General features: G+C 56.8%; 1 protein-coding gene across 1 annotated transcript; it reads right to left on the reverse strand.

Annotated features, from left to right (window-relative positions):
* Window positions 1-4,654: 4,654 nt before the first annotated feature.
* LOC119101056 (PAX3- and PAX7-binding protein 1) lies at window positions 4,655-12,984 on the reverse strand. Its single transcript, XM_037224305.1, has 10 exons — window positions 12,868-12,984; window positions 12,334-12,523; window positions 10,411-10,534; window positions 8,887-9,090; window positions 7,786-7,991; window positions 7,185-7,338; window positions 6,540-6,735; window positions 5,658-5,871; window positions 5,190-5,308; window positions 4,655-4,801 (listed from the first exon to the last, which is right to left on the reverse strand). The coding sequence occupies exons 3-10, from the start codon at window positions 10,532-10,534 to the stop codon at window positions 4,717-4,719; spliced, it is 1,302 nt and encodes a 433-aa protein (XP_037080200.1). The 5' UTR covers window positions 12,334-12,523; window positions 12,868-12,984; the 3' UTR covers window positions 4,655-4,716.
* Between the last annotated feature and the right edge of the window lie 980 nt (window positions 12,985-13,964).

A 13,964-nucleotide genomic window follows, 5' to 3' on the forward strand; every position in this document is an offset into this window, starting at 1 on the left:
GGGAAAGATTGTACCATGGCTAGAATGTAGATTCGTTAACTACCATGCCCCAGATGCTCCTATTTATATTGTCACTTGCGTGGCATTTGGATCATAAACTGAGCATTATGTGCCCAGAAAATGGTGCAACAGTGGCACACATTTTTAAGCATCTGCTTCCATCAGGCTCAGGAAGGAAGCACTTAGGAAGCTAGAAAATTAAAGAAATGCAAGCAGCCAATTTGTAATGTTTTTTGTAATTTATTTGCAATCACTGAGACCTGCTAGAGCATGATGTTTACTCACTAAGTAAACATGGTAAACTTAACTGTCATTTGCTGCCAAAAAACATCCTTTAGTGCCAGCTGTGAATGCTGTGCAACTTTACTTGGGTTATTTTGTTCTCATTATAAGCTGTGGTTTTAATATTTTTATTCTCTTTCCCAGGAGCCAAAACCAAGTTTCTGATACTGAGTACCTGTGTGCCTGCTATTCTGCTTTGTGTATGTGATCTAAACTTATCTCATTTTGACAGAACTTTTCCAAACACCAGGTGTCACACATGTGTATGCATGCACACCATAAATCTGAGCATTCAGAGATCAAGGCACAGTCACCCCCAGTGTCACTGCACAGACACCCCCAGTTTCAGTGTGTGGAGAGACAATTTTTAGGGCATTTAGATGTTGCTAAGGTAATTTAATGCAAAAGTGCTTCAAATTTTGCATGCAGAAAATTTTAAGACATGCAGAAATTTTCCTAGCTTGAATTCTGCACACACAAGTGTCAGATTCAATGCACCAGGGTTGTGCAGGTGTTTGGTGCAATGAATGGATTTGTAGAGGCTAGGACTCCAGTTTGTAGAAGCTCTTGGATGGGACTGACAGCATGCCACCAGACAATATATGTGTATAATGGGAGGTAAGAAATAGCAATTATAGACCTGACTGATGCCATCATTTGTCTTGTCTTCTAATTGCCTTTCTGTAAAAATAAAGAAACAGGTTATGAGACAAATCAAGCATGATCATGTCAATTTTTATTGAAATGTTACCTATGTAGATGGCAAATGGTCAGCATGACAATCAGAAGCAAAAATTGGAATACAAAAAACTCTAGGAAAAATGGGTGTAGATATACTCCAGACTGCCAAATGCTAGCCATCCATGCCACTCAGGGTGGCTAGCCATAGAGAGGTTTTCATAATAGGGTAAATGAAATAGCCAGCCCCTGGTTTAGTGTAATGTTTATGATAAAGAACATATACATATACATATATACATATGCATATATGTGGTTACATTAAGGAGGGTGTTAAAAGTGCTGCAGGTTTTGGAAAAGTGTTTCTCAGCAGAATGGATGCTGGCCATTCTTAGAGAGTTGAGTTGGACCCTAGCAGTGATTTTTAAAGCTGGTTCATGCTGGCTGATGTTCATGGCTTAGCAGTCAGCTTGTACACATGTCCTCAATCAGGGCCAGCCTCTTCCTCCTGCTGTCACCAGCATGCAGCTTATCTAGCTTGTGTTGCAGGCAGCATGATAAAGATTGATGTTTGCTGAATAAAGAGTGGTAACAACCTCCATCCCTACCCCCCCCCCCCCCTGGTCATCATCAGGCTCACTTTCCAGAAAAAGTTCCTGAAGTACACCCTGAGCTTGCCCCCCCTCCCCACTTTTTGAAATGTTCCTACACCTATGATACCCAGATGGTGACAATCAAGCTGGCACTCTCAGGTAGAAGCTTTGTACATGAGACAACCATAAAATGAAGGTGAATTTCCTGCTCTGGTTACAGATGACGGCTGCAGCAGTCTCAACAGCACAGCATCTCGTCCAGATTCGCCAGCGTGTGTCAGAGTTGTGCTGGCTTGCAGCTGGTGTGGGTCCCCCTGGCCATGATGTCACTGTGCTGGGACACGCCGCTGGTGCCACTGATGCTGACGCTGATGACCTGCGCGCTCGGTGACCTGGCGCTGCGGTTGACGGCCGCCGCTGGCCCGTGCTGGCCGCGAGCCGTTCTTGACTCGGCCACGCACGGCGTCGTGGCGCTGCTCTCCTGGGCGGCGTCAGCTGGCCCGCAGTCAGCTGGCGCCTGGCTGCGGCCGCCGGTATCGTCGGCGCCGGCATCGACTTGGACCATGTGCTGATGGCGGGCAGCCTGGACATCCACGTGAGTTCTGCGTCCTCTGACAGTGGCCGATGCGCCGCGCAAGGAGCTTGAGTTCCGTGCTGCCCTCGGCGAATCAGTTCGCCCAGCTGTCTGCTGAGCGGCAGGTATCGCTTGTGGGTTTACTGGACGCTCATGCTCGCGTGCGCATCTGTCAGCTCCCAATGTGCTGTTATCAGGTGTGGTCATGCAGTTCCGCAGGCATGTATATTTGTGTCACAGAAATAATGCTTCTGGGTCAACTCTCAGCCCATTGGCAGCTGATCACGAGGGCCAGGCTGCCTCAATGCGTTGGCGACAATGTGCTGCACATCATGTTAAAACCATTAAGGCATACTTAGCTAATCTGTCGAAGTAAAATCATTCATTGAACTGGAATTTCCATGCTAGCCAGAGGGCGTCAGGTCTTTACAGTCTAATTACTTGCAAGTGTAAGCGTCCAAAGCTATCCCGCCAAAACCAGTCGATTGTGCTCGCTTGTAAAAGAGCCAGGAAATGACGATTTGGCCGTGGCACGTCGACGTCATCGGCATTGGCGATTGTATGCCGTGCATGCGGCCGCCCCTGGCCTGTCAGTGACGCGGCCGCATGCCGCCCGCCGCCAGGACGTGGTGAACCTGCCGACGCGACCGCCCCTGCACGCTACCACGCCCTGGCTGCTGCTGGCAGCGCCCCTGGCGGCCGGCGCGCGCACCAGCTGGCGAACGGCGGCCGCGCTGCTGCTGACCGCCGCGCTCTCGCACCACGTGCGAGACGCCGAGCGGCGTGGCCTCTGGCTCTGGCCACTGGGCAGCACGCCGCCGCTGCCGACCGCGCTCTACCTGGCGCTGGAGCTGGCGCTGCCGCTGATGCTGGCCCGGGCGCTGGCGCCGTCCGTCCAGCCGGCGGCGCTGGACGCGGCGGCCGTGCGCGTGCTGCCCGTGTGAGGCTGCGGCCCGCTGGCGCCGGCAGCTCGGTCCAAAGTCTGGACTACACTGCTGTCGCTTCCACTCTGACCATGTCGTGCTATACGACTCCTGGCAGGAAGCGTGTACGCGCGTAGGCACTAAGTAAATAGGAAACCGGTGTTTTAGACTGGGTACGCAGCTATTTTTGTAGGATATTGGCCGTATTTTGTGCTCAGTGCTCCTTTCTAGCGCAGTGCTCACAAAGGATACGGACTCCCGACTCATCGGTTCATGATATGTACCTGTACAAAAATGGAGTGTTGCACAATGAAACGTTGACACGGCTATGTGAATTGGATGGTGCTGGTAGGACTCACCAGATCGCCAGGCATTCTTTGTAAACGATTCACCTGCGACATTCAGTTTTGATGTGCAGTGGTGGTGCTGAAACACGCCGAATGACCATAGCTGTGCTGTGGGTATGACAACTGGCGCAGCTTCTTTTCTGCACTCGTCGGAAAATTGCATTGTTCGTTTGCATCACGGTTGTATGTCAACCTCCTGACTCGTACCATATTCACTAGATCGCATAGTATGCTTGCGTATGCCATGAGGCAGCATAGAGGCTGTGGGGAGACTGTCCTAACCGATTGTCTTGCGCGGCTCCCGGGAATCCGGCTTCACGCAGGGAGAGACTCTCCCCACGCCCTAGCCTATCCTGTGATCTCCGAATCTCGCGGATGGGTCGCCTCACGAGTGGTCTCGGAGAAATACTCAGGTTTTCATTGGACGACATTGAAAATGTCATTAGCAGCGTAAGATCCGAAAGTGTGGAAGTGAAAGCTTGGGACTTTCTTGCTTCCAGCAGTTAACTTATTTGCGGCGTAAAAGTCACTGTGATGTCAAACCGTCAGAGATTACATACACATGCAAGCGTATATATATATATATATATATATATATATATATTAAAATACTCATTTGTCTACAAACTTGTCGATGTATTTTTGTACGTCAGATGGCCGCTTACGCTGCCGGCTCACAAGCCTCGGCCTTGACACGAGGCTCAGTAGGAAGCGAATACCGCAAGGTATGAGTGTTTCGGCACGTAAACTGTACTGCCGACGACACAACTATAAGTGGCGGTATTTCATCTGTCTGTGACTTATTGGAATCGAATCGCTGCCTTTTGAACCCGGTGATTTTGTATTGCTCGCTCTAGGAATGTAATATTGGAGCAAGTTGTGCACACCTCGTGCCGCTCGAGGCGGCAGGCGAGCCCCATGGTGTTCGAGCCATATTGGCTTCAGCCGTCCAGAAATAGCACCGGATTCTGCTCCATGTTGATGAATTCAGGGAGCTGTTTCCCCGTTGTCCGTGATCTCGTATGTCATCGCACACTGGTCCATTCACCCGCCATTGCGAGACGTCTCCGTCCGCCCCTGTCACACAGATCGGCAAAGGCAGGCAATATACATGTATTCGACCAGTTTGTTTGTCACGATTGATGGCGGAGCACTCCCCTAGCCGCCACATGTATTCAGCTGACTGGCGGCCAGCAGCCGGCGCTACGCCCTCCAGCGGGGTCAGCACCACACGGTCACCGGACAGCGGTACGCACCCTCCCCCGGCGGTGACACGGGGGGGGGGGGGGGCGCCAAGCCGGCACACCGCAGACGCTCCCTCACTCCAGCATGGCCGACACCTTGCTGTGGGCCTCGGTGGCGCCCACCTTCTTCAGTATGGCGACGATGGCCTTCAGCGGCGTGCTGCGGCGGGGCGGGCGGGCGAGGACGCCGTCAGAGCACGCAGTAAGGTCGCCGTGCCGTCGCTGTACGACAGCAGGGCCACCCGCCGCCTCCGTAGGCTGGCGCCGGGTGGACGGGGCACCGAACTAGCACGTACCACGACGAGGAAGGCTGCGGGTGGCTTCCCTCACACATGGTTTGAGCCTACACAGGTAACGCAACGGTAACAGCTCACAAACGAACTCGGCGAACGAGAAGAACATGGCCTGGTGACTGTTTTGATCAAGGGAGTTTCTTTTTTGCTCGTTGAGATGGAATCCACAGGAAGGCATTTCGTGGGCAGGGCAAAACGATGTTTTTGCACGGAATTCAAAGCAATGTCCTCAAAGCCATACGTCTCCCCACTCACGTTTTGCTGGCCGTCTTGTTCAGCTGGACGGCCAGCATGGTCAGGTAGCTGACGAACATGTTGAGCTGCGGCAGGGAGGCGTCGCCCTGGAACCAGGCGCGGGGCAGCGCGCTGGCCACCTGCCGGTCAGAGGGCACCGTCAGCCATGTGCCAGCCCGGCTGCCCGTCAGCTCCGCAGAACCGACCGGAGGCGCCTGACGACCCCCGGCACGGGCGCGCCGATATGAACGTGAACGGGCTCATCCACCACACACAGGTCGGGCCGATAAGCGGACACTCCCACGTACTGCTCACACTCAAGCGGCCATGCCGCGCGACTGAGTAGCGGCCGGCAGACCTGGCCAGCACATGAACGGCGGCACCACACCCGCGCATCCACAGCGGCTCGACAGACGGTGCCTCTGCCCCGCTCGCATGTCAGCCGCCGCCGGCGAGGTGTGAGGCGTGGACGCCGGACGCGCGCCTCACCAGTTTGCACTTGTTGACGGCCTCGACCGGGTCGGGCACCAGCGTCAGCGGCAGCAGCATGCTGTCATTGAGCAGATCGCCCAGCGCCAGTTGCTGCAGGCACGCGTCGCCCAGCAGCTCCGTCCAGCTCAGCATGTTGCCCAGCAGCTTGACGCAGCTGGTGAACTGGCGGTAGAAGAAGGCGGCGGCCGGCGTGGAGCGGCTCTCTAGCACCCTGCCGACGGCGGAAGACGGCGCGTTTCAGGCGCGCAGCGGGGCACAGGGGGCCGGCGGCGCCCCAGCAGCAGCAGCAGCAGCAGTGGGCACAGCTCAGCCACGTCCACTGCTGCTGCAGCACCGCGGTCACCAACGCAGCCGGGCGGACGGACGCGATCCACGACAACTGGCATACGGCCAACCACAGGTGCTCCATAACTTCGAAAATAGCACACAACCAATGGAATGCTTTCCATGCTAGCCCGAAAGTTCGACTGGAAAGCTGAAGCTACGGTTGGCGAAAGCAGCTCTACAGTTCGGTGCACTCGAGGCACTATCCTGTACTGCGGCCGTGTCCCAAGCCCCGCATTCGAAGTAGTGCGACGCGTGGCACGTGAACCTGACACGCCCAATGGGTATCCATACTTTGTCCATGGACCAGCGCCCCAAGGTTTTTTCTCTCCTGTGATCTGCGATGGGGACCACGTCGAAGTTTTGTGAATGATCTCCCAGGGTCCACGATCCCAGTACAGCTTGGTCCGAAGATTTCATGGCATTCAGGATTCATTCCCAGAATCCGCGCATATGTCTGAAACCGACTGGTGATCAACGGAGATAACGTGGGTCTCGACCCAGCCCGCGGTACCGACTGCTTGGGGAGGCGGGCACGCAGCCAGCCGCACTGACTGTTTGGGGAAGCGCGGCACGAAGACGTCGTCCTTGATGCTGGCCTTGAAGGCGGTGACGACGGCCTGCAGGAGTCGGCGCAGCTGGCCGCTGGTGCCGCTCACAGTCGGATAGTCCCGCACTAGCTGGCGCACCAGGTGCACCAGCCGCAGCGTCTGGGCGTTCGACATCGGGTCCCACACCTGGTCCACCAGCGCTGCGGCGCAGACAACCACGTTAGAGACGGCGCTTCGCACGCGTGGTCTACATATGCTGAACTGAAATGGGTTATAAATGCGTTACCTACACAATAATTGTCGGACATGGTGCTACCACCGATCGCGCCAGCATAACCCGGCGTGTCATCAAAACTTTTTTTTTTGCAAAGAGCGCTAATGGTCAACTCGACTTTTTCCTACTCAACTTGGCGAAAGAACGCTCAGGCTCAGACTTCAAACTATGAACCCAAAGCTGCCTGGTTCAGGGTACAACGCAGCTTGGCTCACGTATCGAAAGATCACACGCGATGGTGCAAACACTTCATCCGTTCTGCCCTGCCAGCTGGCCCCCGTCCTCACGGCTACCGGCCCTCGGCCGAACCACCGCCGGCGACTGTCCAAACCAGCTCAGCCAGGCGAGGGCCGTTCGGCGCGGCCGGTCACGTACCGGTCATCTTGGGCAGAACGACGCGCTCGAGCACGCGCGACACCAGCAGACAGTCGGGGTCGTCGCGCAGCGCCTCCTCGGAGTCAGCTGCACGGTCGGCGCCGAACACCACCAGCTCGGCAAACCAGGCGTGACTCTCCAGCTCCGGACATTCCTGCCGATGTCACCACCAGCATAGAGTCATCGCCAGCCCGTCGATCCAGGCATGACCCCAGCTCCGGACACTCCTGCTGAGCGTGGACGGCCGTACGGGTCACCCGCCGCGCGTTCGCTCGGTTACCAGCGTAGCCACTATGACCTAAGTTTTGCCTACCCAATATTATCAACCATCCGTAGCCTTGAACTGTCATGTGGACAACTGGGACTTACGAGACTTATGGATGTTCTCGAACGCGCCACAAACAAAAATGCAAATGCACATAATTATCAGGTGCCCTACCGAGTAGTACAGCCAAGAACGTTATCTCCGGGTAACAGCACCATTACATGGGGCTAACTCCGCGAAACGCGTCACCGGACCAGCCGGGTCCGAGCATTCAGCAGGTGGCGGACCCGTGAGCGCCGCACGGCGGCCGCCCCCGCGGGCGGCGCGGACACGTACCCCCTCGGCCAGCGGGTTCCAGGCAAGCATCTGCAGGCGCACGAGCGGCGCCAGGGCGCGCGGCAGCGACAGGCTGACGTAGGCGTCGCGGTACGCCTGCGCGTCAATGCGACGCCACTCGACAAAGTGCCGGCACACGCCTGCCAGCGTGCTGAAGTCCTCCTCCACGTCGGCCATGACGGCGGCGGCGTCATGCAGCACGGCGTCTGGCGGGGCCCAGGCTGGGGTCAGTGCGAGGTCACACGGCGCCGGCAGGGCTGACGGCCGACCCTCGGCCTTTCCTCCACCTCCCCATGAGCTCATCGCTGCGTTGTCCGCGCTAGTCCCCAAACACTGGCTGCTTGACAGGGGTCTGGAGCTCAGCAAAATTTAAGCTTCAAAACTTCAAGAACAATGTGCTGCCAATGATACTTCTAGAGAATGTGGACAGTTGATGCATTTTCTTCAGCAGGTAGTTCAAAAGAGACCTACTGCATATTTTGACGAAGTGAGTCTTTTTACTGTATCACGCTTCAAAGAAACGTAATGTAGAACCTAATGTTAACATTTTTTTCCAACCAGGCTAAAGGATCAGGATCCGTGCACACCATTTGGAGATACGGCAAAACGCAATAATTGCGTTCAAAGCAAGGCAACTACGATTTTTGTTCGCTGACTCAGAGCATGTGTTTCTCTCTCTCGTCGCAACTCTAAATTGTGCACGCATAGATCAGACAACAAGAAACCGTGTGAGGCAATTTGCAGGATAATTCGACTCCTGAATTTTAAGGCCCCGGGAAGGGGCCTTAAAACTTAGGGGCCAAACCCGCATTCAACTGGATGCAAACTCATAGGAACAGCACAAAAATGGGGCTAATTTCAACTCGCTTCACACCGGCACCAAGGCAGTTCCTACTGGTGCCCAGTGAGTGGGGCATTATCCTCTTCCCAGTGCAAGACCAGCATGCATTAACGTGCTTGCTTGACCACGCCATCCACCCGAAACAGCATACTGTGTCGCGGAGTTCGTCGCCACTGGGGTGATTTAGTCGACAATCAGACGGAGACAGAGACAGAGACAACAGCGACGGCCACGGCGCAGACAGGGCATGTTCGGCTCACCCCTGTCCTTCTGGAACTGGTCGCCGTCGGTGGCGGCCGTCTCGTCGTCGGAGCTGAGGCCGTCTGGATGGTCAGCGCCGCCAGAAGCCGACAGCTCGCGGGCACGTCGCCGCCGCGTGCGGCGACCCTCGCGTTCGGCCGCCCGCCGACGCCGCGAGGCCACCTCATCGGCGCTCTGCTCCGAGTAGTGCACCCCGGCCCGCTCTGTCGCCACACCACAGCGGATGTCAGGGGGAGCACAGAGATCCTCTGTGCTGTTGCCACGCCACAGCGGATGTCAGGGGAGCACAGAGACGCTCTGTGCTGTCCTGCCGCCATACCACAGCGGACGTCAGGGGAGCACAGAGACGCTCTGTGCTGTCCTGTCGCCACACCACAGCGGATGTCAGGGTGAGCACAGAGACGCTCTGTGCTGTCCTGTTGCCATACCACAACGGATGTCAGGACGCTCTGTGCTCTGTGTTGCAATACCACAGCGGACGTCAGGGGGAGCACAGAGACGCTCTGTGCTGTCCTGTCGCCACACCACAGCGGATGTCAGGGGGAGCACAGAGACGCTCTGTGCTGCCCTGTCGCCACACCACAGCGGATGTCAGGGGAGCACAGAGACGCTCTGTGCTGTCCTGTCGCCACACCACAGCGGATGTCAGGGGGAGCACAGAGCCGCTCTGTGCTGTCCTGTCGCCATACCACAGCGAACGTCAGGGGGAGCAGAGAGACGCTCTGTGCTGTCCTGTCCCCCTACCACAGCGAACTCCAGGGGAGCACAGAGACGCTCTGCTCCGAGCAGTGCACCCAGACCCGCTACATCGCTGCACGACGCAGAACATCAACTGACAACCGAGTGCTACGAGGTGTTGCCATGGTTACAATGAAACGAACCGCGTGCTCGGTGAGCTGTCGCACCCGAAGCCCTCAATCAATGGCAGCTAAAACCAAACCACTTGTATGCCGATTGCCGGCAGCATCATAGAAAATGTCCCATCGTATTAGAAAAAGGCGCACTGTATGCTTGAGCATGACAAAAACGTTTTGACCCATGAACTAGAGGTGCACATCCATGGTGTTCTTCAGTGTGCACATCATCTGCGCACGCACCCAACGACGGGGCAGGGTGACCCGGGGTATTTAACACAGAGCGCGCCGGAACCACGGGGACAAACCCCTGACAATGTACGCACTCGTCGCTTCCGACACAAACCAGTACCCCGCAAGAATGCGCACCACAAGCAGCCAGTCGTAAAATTTCGGCCGCACTAGCTCCGCTTGCAGGCTGTAATATGGAAAATGGGCCGCGCCATGACACAAGCTACCAGCTCACCTCCATTGCGATCTGGCGACTGCAGATAGTACAAAACAAGGCAAGTGGACCGCAAGCTCTACCCGGGCCTGATTGACCGAGCGAGAGACCGGACCCGAGCACAGCCTCACCAACTGACGTCATCGCCATCAGCCGAGTCGGTGCCAGCTGGTTCGCACCAGGCAGCGAGGTGTCCGCGCCTGCACGCTCGGGGCGGAACTCACGTGTGCTGCTGTCCAGCTCCATTCGCTGGTCACGCACATCAGCGCGGCGCCGCAATATTAGCTTCTGGGAGCGTGCACGCAGCACTTCCAGCATACGTCCTTCTAACTCTTCGATCAGCGCCATCTGTTGATAGACGGCAGAGTCAGCGACGCAGCAGCGAATGACGCGGGCGGCTCAGCTGGCTCCCTGGCGTTGAAGAATGTCCGAGGTCAGGTGTTTGGCGCTAATCACTGCCGAACAGGGCATCGGACCGCCCAACACGCTGCAAAACTGAACACAGCTTCAACAAGAAGTCATGTGCAATTGTCGCCATGGCATCAAACATACATCCCATGGTGTCCCTAACAACGCCGCCTCGCTTCCGTCTCGCATCGTTCCAGAGGACACGCGGGCATCGGCTGTCCTGTCCCGCGAGAGGAGAGCGGGCCCTCCTCGTCTCTGGGGTCCGTTCCACAAGGGACGAGGGCATGGGCTGTCCTGCCTCAAGAGAGAATGTACAGGGAGCCCCGCCTCGTCTCCGGGGCCCGCTCCAGAGGGGACGAGAAAAAGCCATGACTGTCACGAGAAAAAGCCACGAGACAAGGTGCTGGCTCTGACGTGTTACGATCTGACCATTCGTAGATAAGCTAATAAAGCACCGCCCGTCCGCACCGTGTACCCAGAAGTAATTAAACCGTTTCCACATCATGACGGCTAAAGTATACCCACAACCCCGGACAACACGAAAGCATGCCGTCAGGCATGCTTTCGTGTTGACCGGGACCAATCCCCAAACTGCTACGTGGACCAATCCCCAAACGATATGAAAGTGGCATCCAAACAAGTGTAGCCGCCCCTTCGAACAGCTCGCTGGAACAATCCTGTAAATTGGTTAGTGTACCGGCGCACATGGAAATGCCGGGCCCGCTGGAAACCGAAGTGACATCAGTGGGAACTAGCCACACACGTTTGAGTTTGCAAGTTACGGGGCGGGCCATATTTCGCCTGCATCCCGCGCCAGCAGAGGCAGTGGCGCGAAGCCCGACGCAAACGAGTCCTCTGCATAAAGCTCTGCAGCGCGTGCAGTTTATGGCTCTTCCGGGTGACTAGCACAATTCGCCTGATACTGAGCCCTGGTGTCAATATAGCGTGGTCCATTCCCCCGATCCGGACGATGTGGGAGCCTGCGCAAGCGTCCAACAGTCTGACAGACAGTCTGGACAGGCGTCAAACACCTGCCCGCTGATTGTTCGCATATACTGCCGGGCCAACGAAGAAAACGGACGATACACTGGGCTCAATAGGTTTAGCAATGTACACCGATGTAGTAGGAAAAACGGCGCAATTTGAGACACGTGATGCAAACTGCATGTGACAGCTTCAAGCGGGCTTGACAGTCACGCCACTTTCAGAGCGACAGTCGTCATTGTTTGGGTCACAATGACTCGGTATTTGGGAATGGGCTTCAAAACGTAACAGGCAACAGGTATTCCTTCTCCGGAACGGTAACCGTGCGCACAGTTCCATCTGGGGAGCGGGGTGGGGTGCAACGGTCCTCTCCACACCGCGAATCACTACCCCATAGCCGACAAGTCGTGGCCACGGATTGCACAATTACATTTAGTTTGCGAGTGAACAGTACAGTTCAAGACGTTATATGTGCCACTGATCCAAGATTCGAATCTATGTGATACATACACGATATTTTCTAAGGAGAATGCTCTTGGTAGTTGCCTATGTTGCGGTAACAAAGAGGTGAAATTAAGTAGTTTCCGTAAGCTTTTGACACGGAAACCTCTCCACGGCAGTGACGGAACGGAGAAAGCTGGGCAAGAAACCCACGCGACATCAACATCCGCTGGAAGCCGACACCGAACACCAGACTCGTTCACATAACGTGACTGAACCCCACCCGACCAAAAAAGGATCTGAAAAATACATACCTTTTCGTCAAAGCACTCTATCAGATCTGTGACATACCCACGGATATCTTGGTAGTACTGGTATCTTCGGAAGGCGCGGGGCGCCTCGCGCTCCAGCCGGTCAATCTCCGACTGGCCCGACACGAGGTCGTCCAGCGCCCGGTCACGCGCCGCCACGTGACCGGACTGGGCCAGCCGCAGCTCCCCCAGCCTGGCGCGTCAGGTCACGGGTCAGACACCGCACCAGCACGGCTTGCCGCCGCAGCTGTCGCCCAGCGGCCTGGGACTACGTCACGCCACGCCCGCCAGCGCGGACGCGCAGCCACGGGCCGCTGGAGTCAACACATTCCCGCCACTTCGAAGCCAACCGGGCAGCGCACAACACACACGTGTGGCACCGTACATTTTACTGGGATGCCCGTCAACACACGGCCACGGCAGGGACGAGGACATCCGGCCAGCACAGTGCGGCGGGTGACGTGTGGCGGCGCGGGGGCAGGCGTGTCCGGCGGGCGCGGCGGCTCCTGCCCTCCGGCCCGGCCCCTCACACCGTACTTTTGCTGGAGACGCTGCCTCACGGCGTGCGGCGTCAGCTCGGCCAGCGGCCGGCGCTGGCGGCGGCCCAGCGGGTCAGCCAGCCGCGTCGCCGCGCCGCCCGGCTCGTCCGCCTCCCCGGTCGGCAGCAGGTAGTGCTCGGCCGTCACCGACGCCAGCTGTAGACGGCGCGCCAGTCAGAGAGCAGCTGCGCAGCGGGCGCACTGCATGCGGCGGCCCGACGCCCGCACGCAGCGGCGGCCACGGACCCACTGCACGTCGCGGCCCGACGGTCGCAGGCGGCAGCCGCCACGGACCGCATTGCTCGCCAGCGTGTAAGTTAGTGTACGCTGCGAAGGTGCTGGTGCTGCGGCAACTGCGCACAGCGTTCGGTGCGCCGCCACCAGTGTTCGCTGGCAGCACTCTTAATCTCTCGAGACTTTGGATCTATAGAGCAATGCACATGAAAATAAGCACGTTCCAAATACACATAATTCTGTGAACATGTAGTTCGGCACAGCAAAGCAAGACTGCAAGCCTGTCCAATAAAGCAGAAAAACCATCTCGACTTTGGGCTATTGAGCAGGCTAAGCCAATATGCATTATTTACTGGACCCAGTCCCACACTCCTTAAGATCGACTGAAAATGAATGTCTCAAATCGGAAATGCTCCCACTGGCAAAGATGCTCCAGAATCCCGTGTAAGACGGCCGGCCGCCGACGCCGGTGCGTACCTGCGGTCCGGAGAAGGCCTTCTTGATCTGCTGGTTCTCCCAGCGGGCGAGCTCTTTGTCGTCACCGTCCGACGCATGCTCGTCCTCTGCAGCACACCAGCCGGCCTCAGCGCCCCAGCTTCCCATCGATACACCGCGCCGGCCCCGCCGACAGACACGTCCACAGTGCCGCTCTGGCAGGCAGCTCGGCCCAGCCAGACCGAATCATGCAGACAGCACACACAGCAGTGTTGGAAATCTGGAGAGCGTATAAGCCCGGTACGTAGCCACCCTTCATTTTGGAGGGTGTTTAAGCCTGGTGCGTAACCACCCGCCATTTTGGAGGGTGGTTACCACACACAACCTGTCATAAATTGCAAACCCATATATATGCACCTGTGTTTC

The sequence above is a fragment of the Pollicipes pollicipes genome, unplaced genomic scaffold (assembly GCF_011947565.3).
Source record: "Pollicipes pollicipes isolate AB1234 unplaced genomic scaffold, Ppol_2.1 Scaffold_4881;HRSCAF=5763_pilon_pilon_pilon, whole genome shotgun sequence".
In the NCBI taxonomy this organism is placed as follows: Eukaryota; Metazoa; Arthropoda; class Thecostraca; order Pollicipedomorpha; family Pollicipedidae; genus Pollicipes; species Pollicipes pollicipes.

What these genes read in the sequence shown, in the direction of transcription:
- LOC119101056 (XM_037224305.1), bottom strand. Translation starts at nt 10,534, where the DNA reads ATGGCGCTGATCGAAGAGTTAGAAGGACGTATGCTGGAAGTGCTGCGT. An exon ending in CCAGTTCCAGAAGGACAGGG is followed by an intron (nt 7,992 to 8,886) that starts GTGAGCCGAACA and finishes GGGCCCCGCCAG; the next exon opens with ACGCCGTGCTGCATGACGCC. An exon ending in AACAAGACGGCCAGCAAAAC is followed by an intron (nt 4,802 to 5,189) that starts GTGAGTGGGGAG and finishes GCCCCGCCGCAG; the next exon opens with CACGCCGCTGAAGGCCATCG.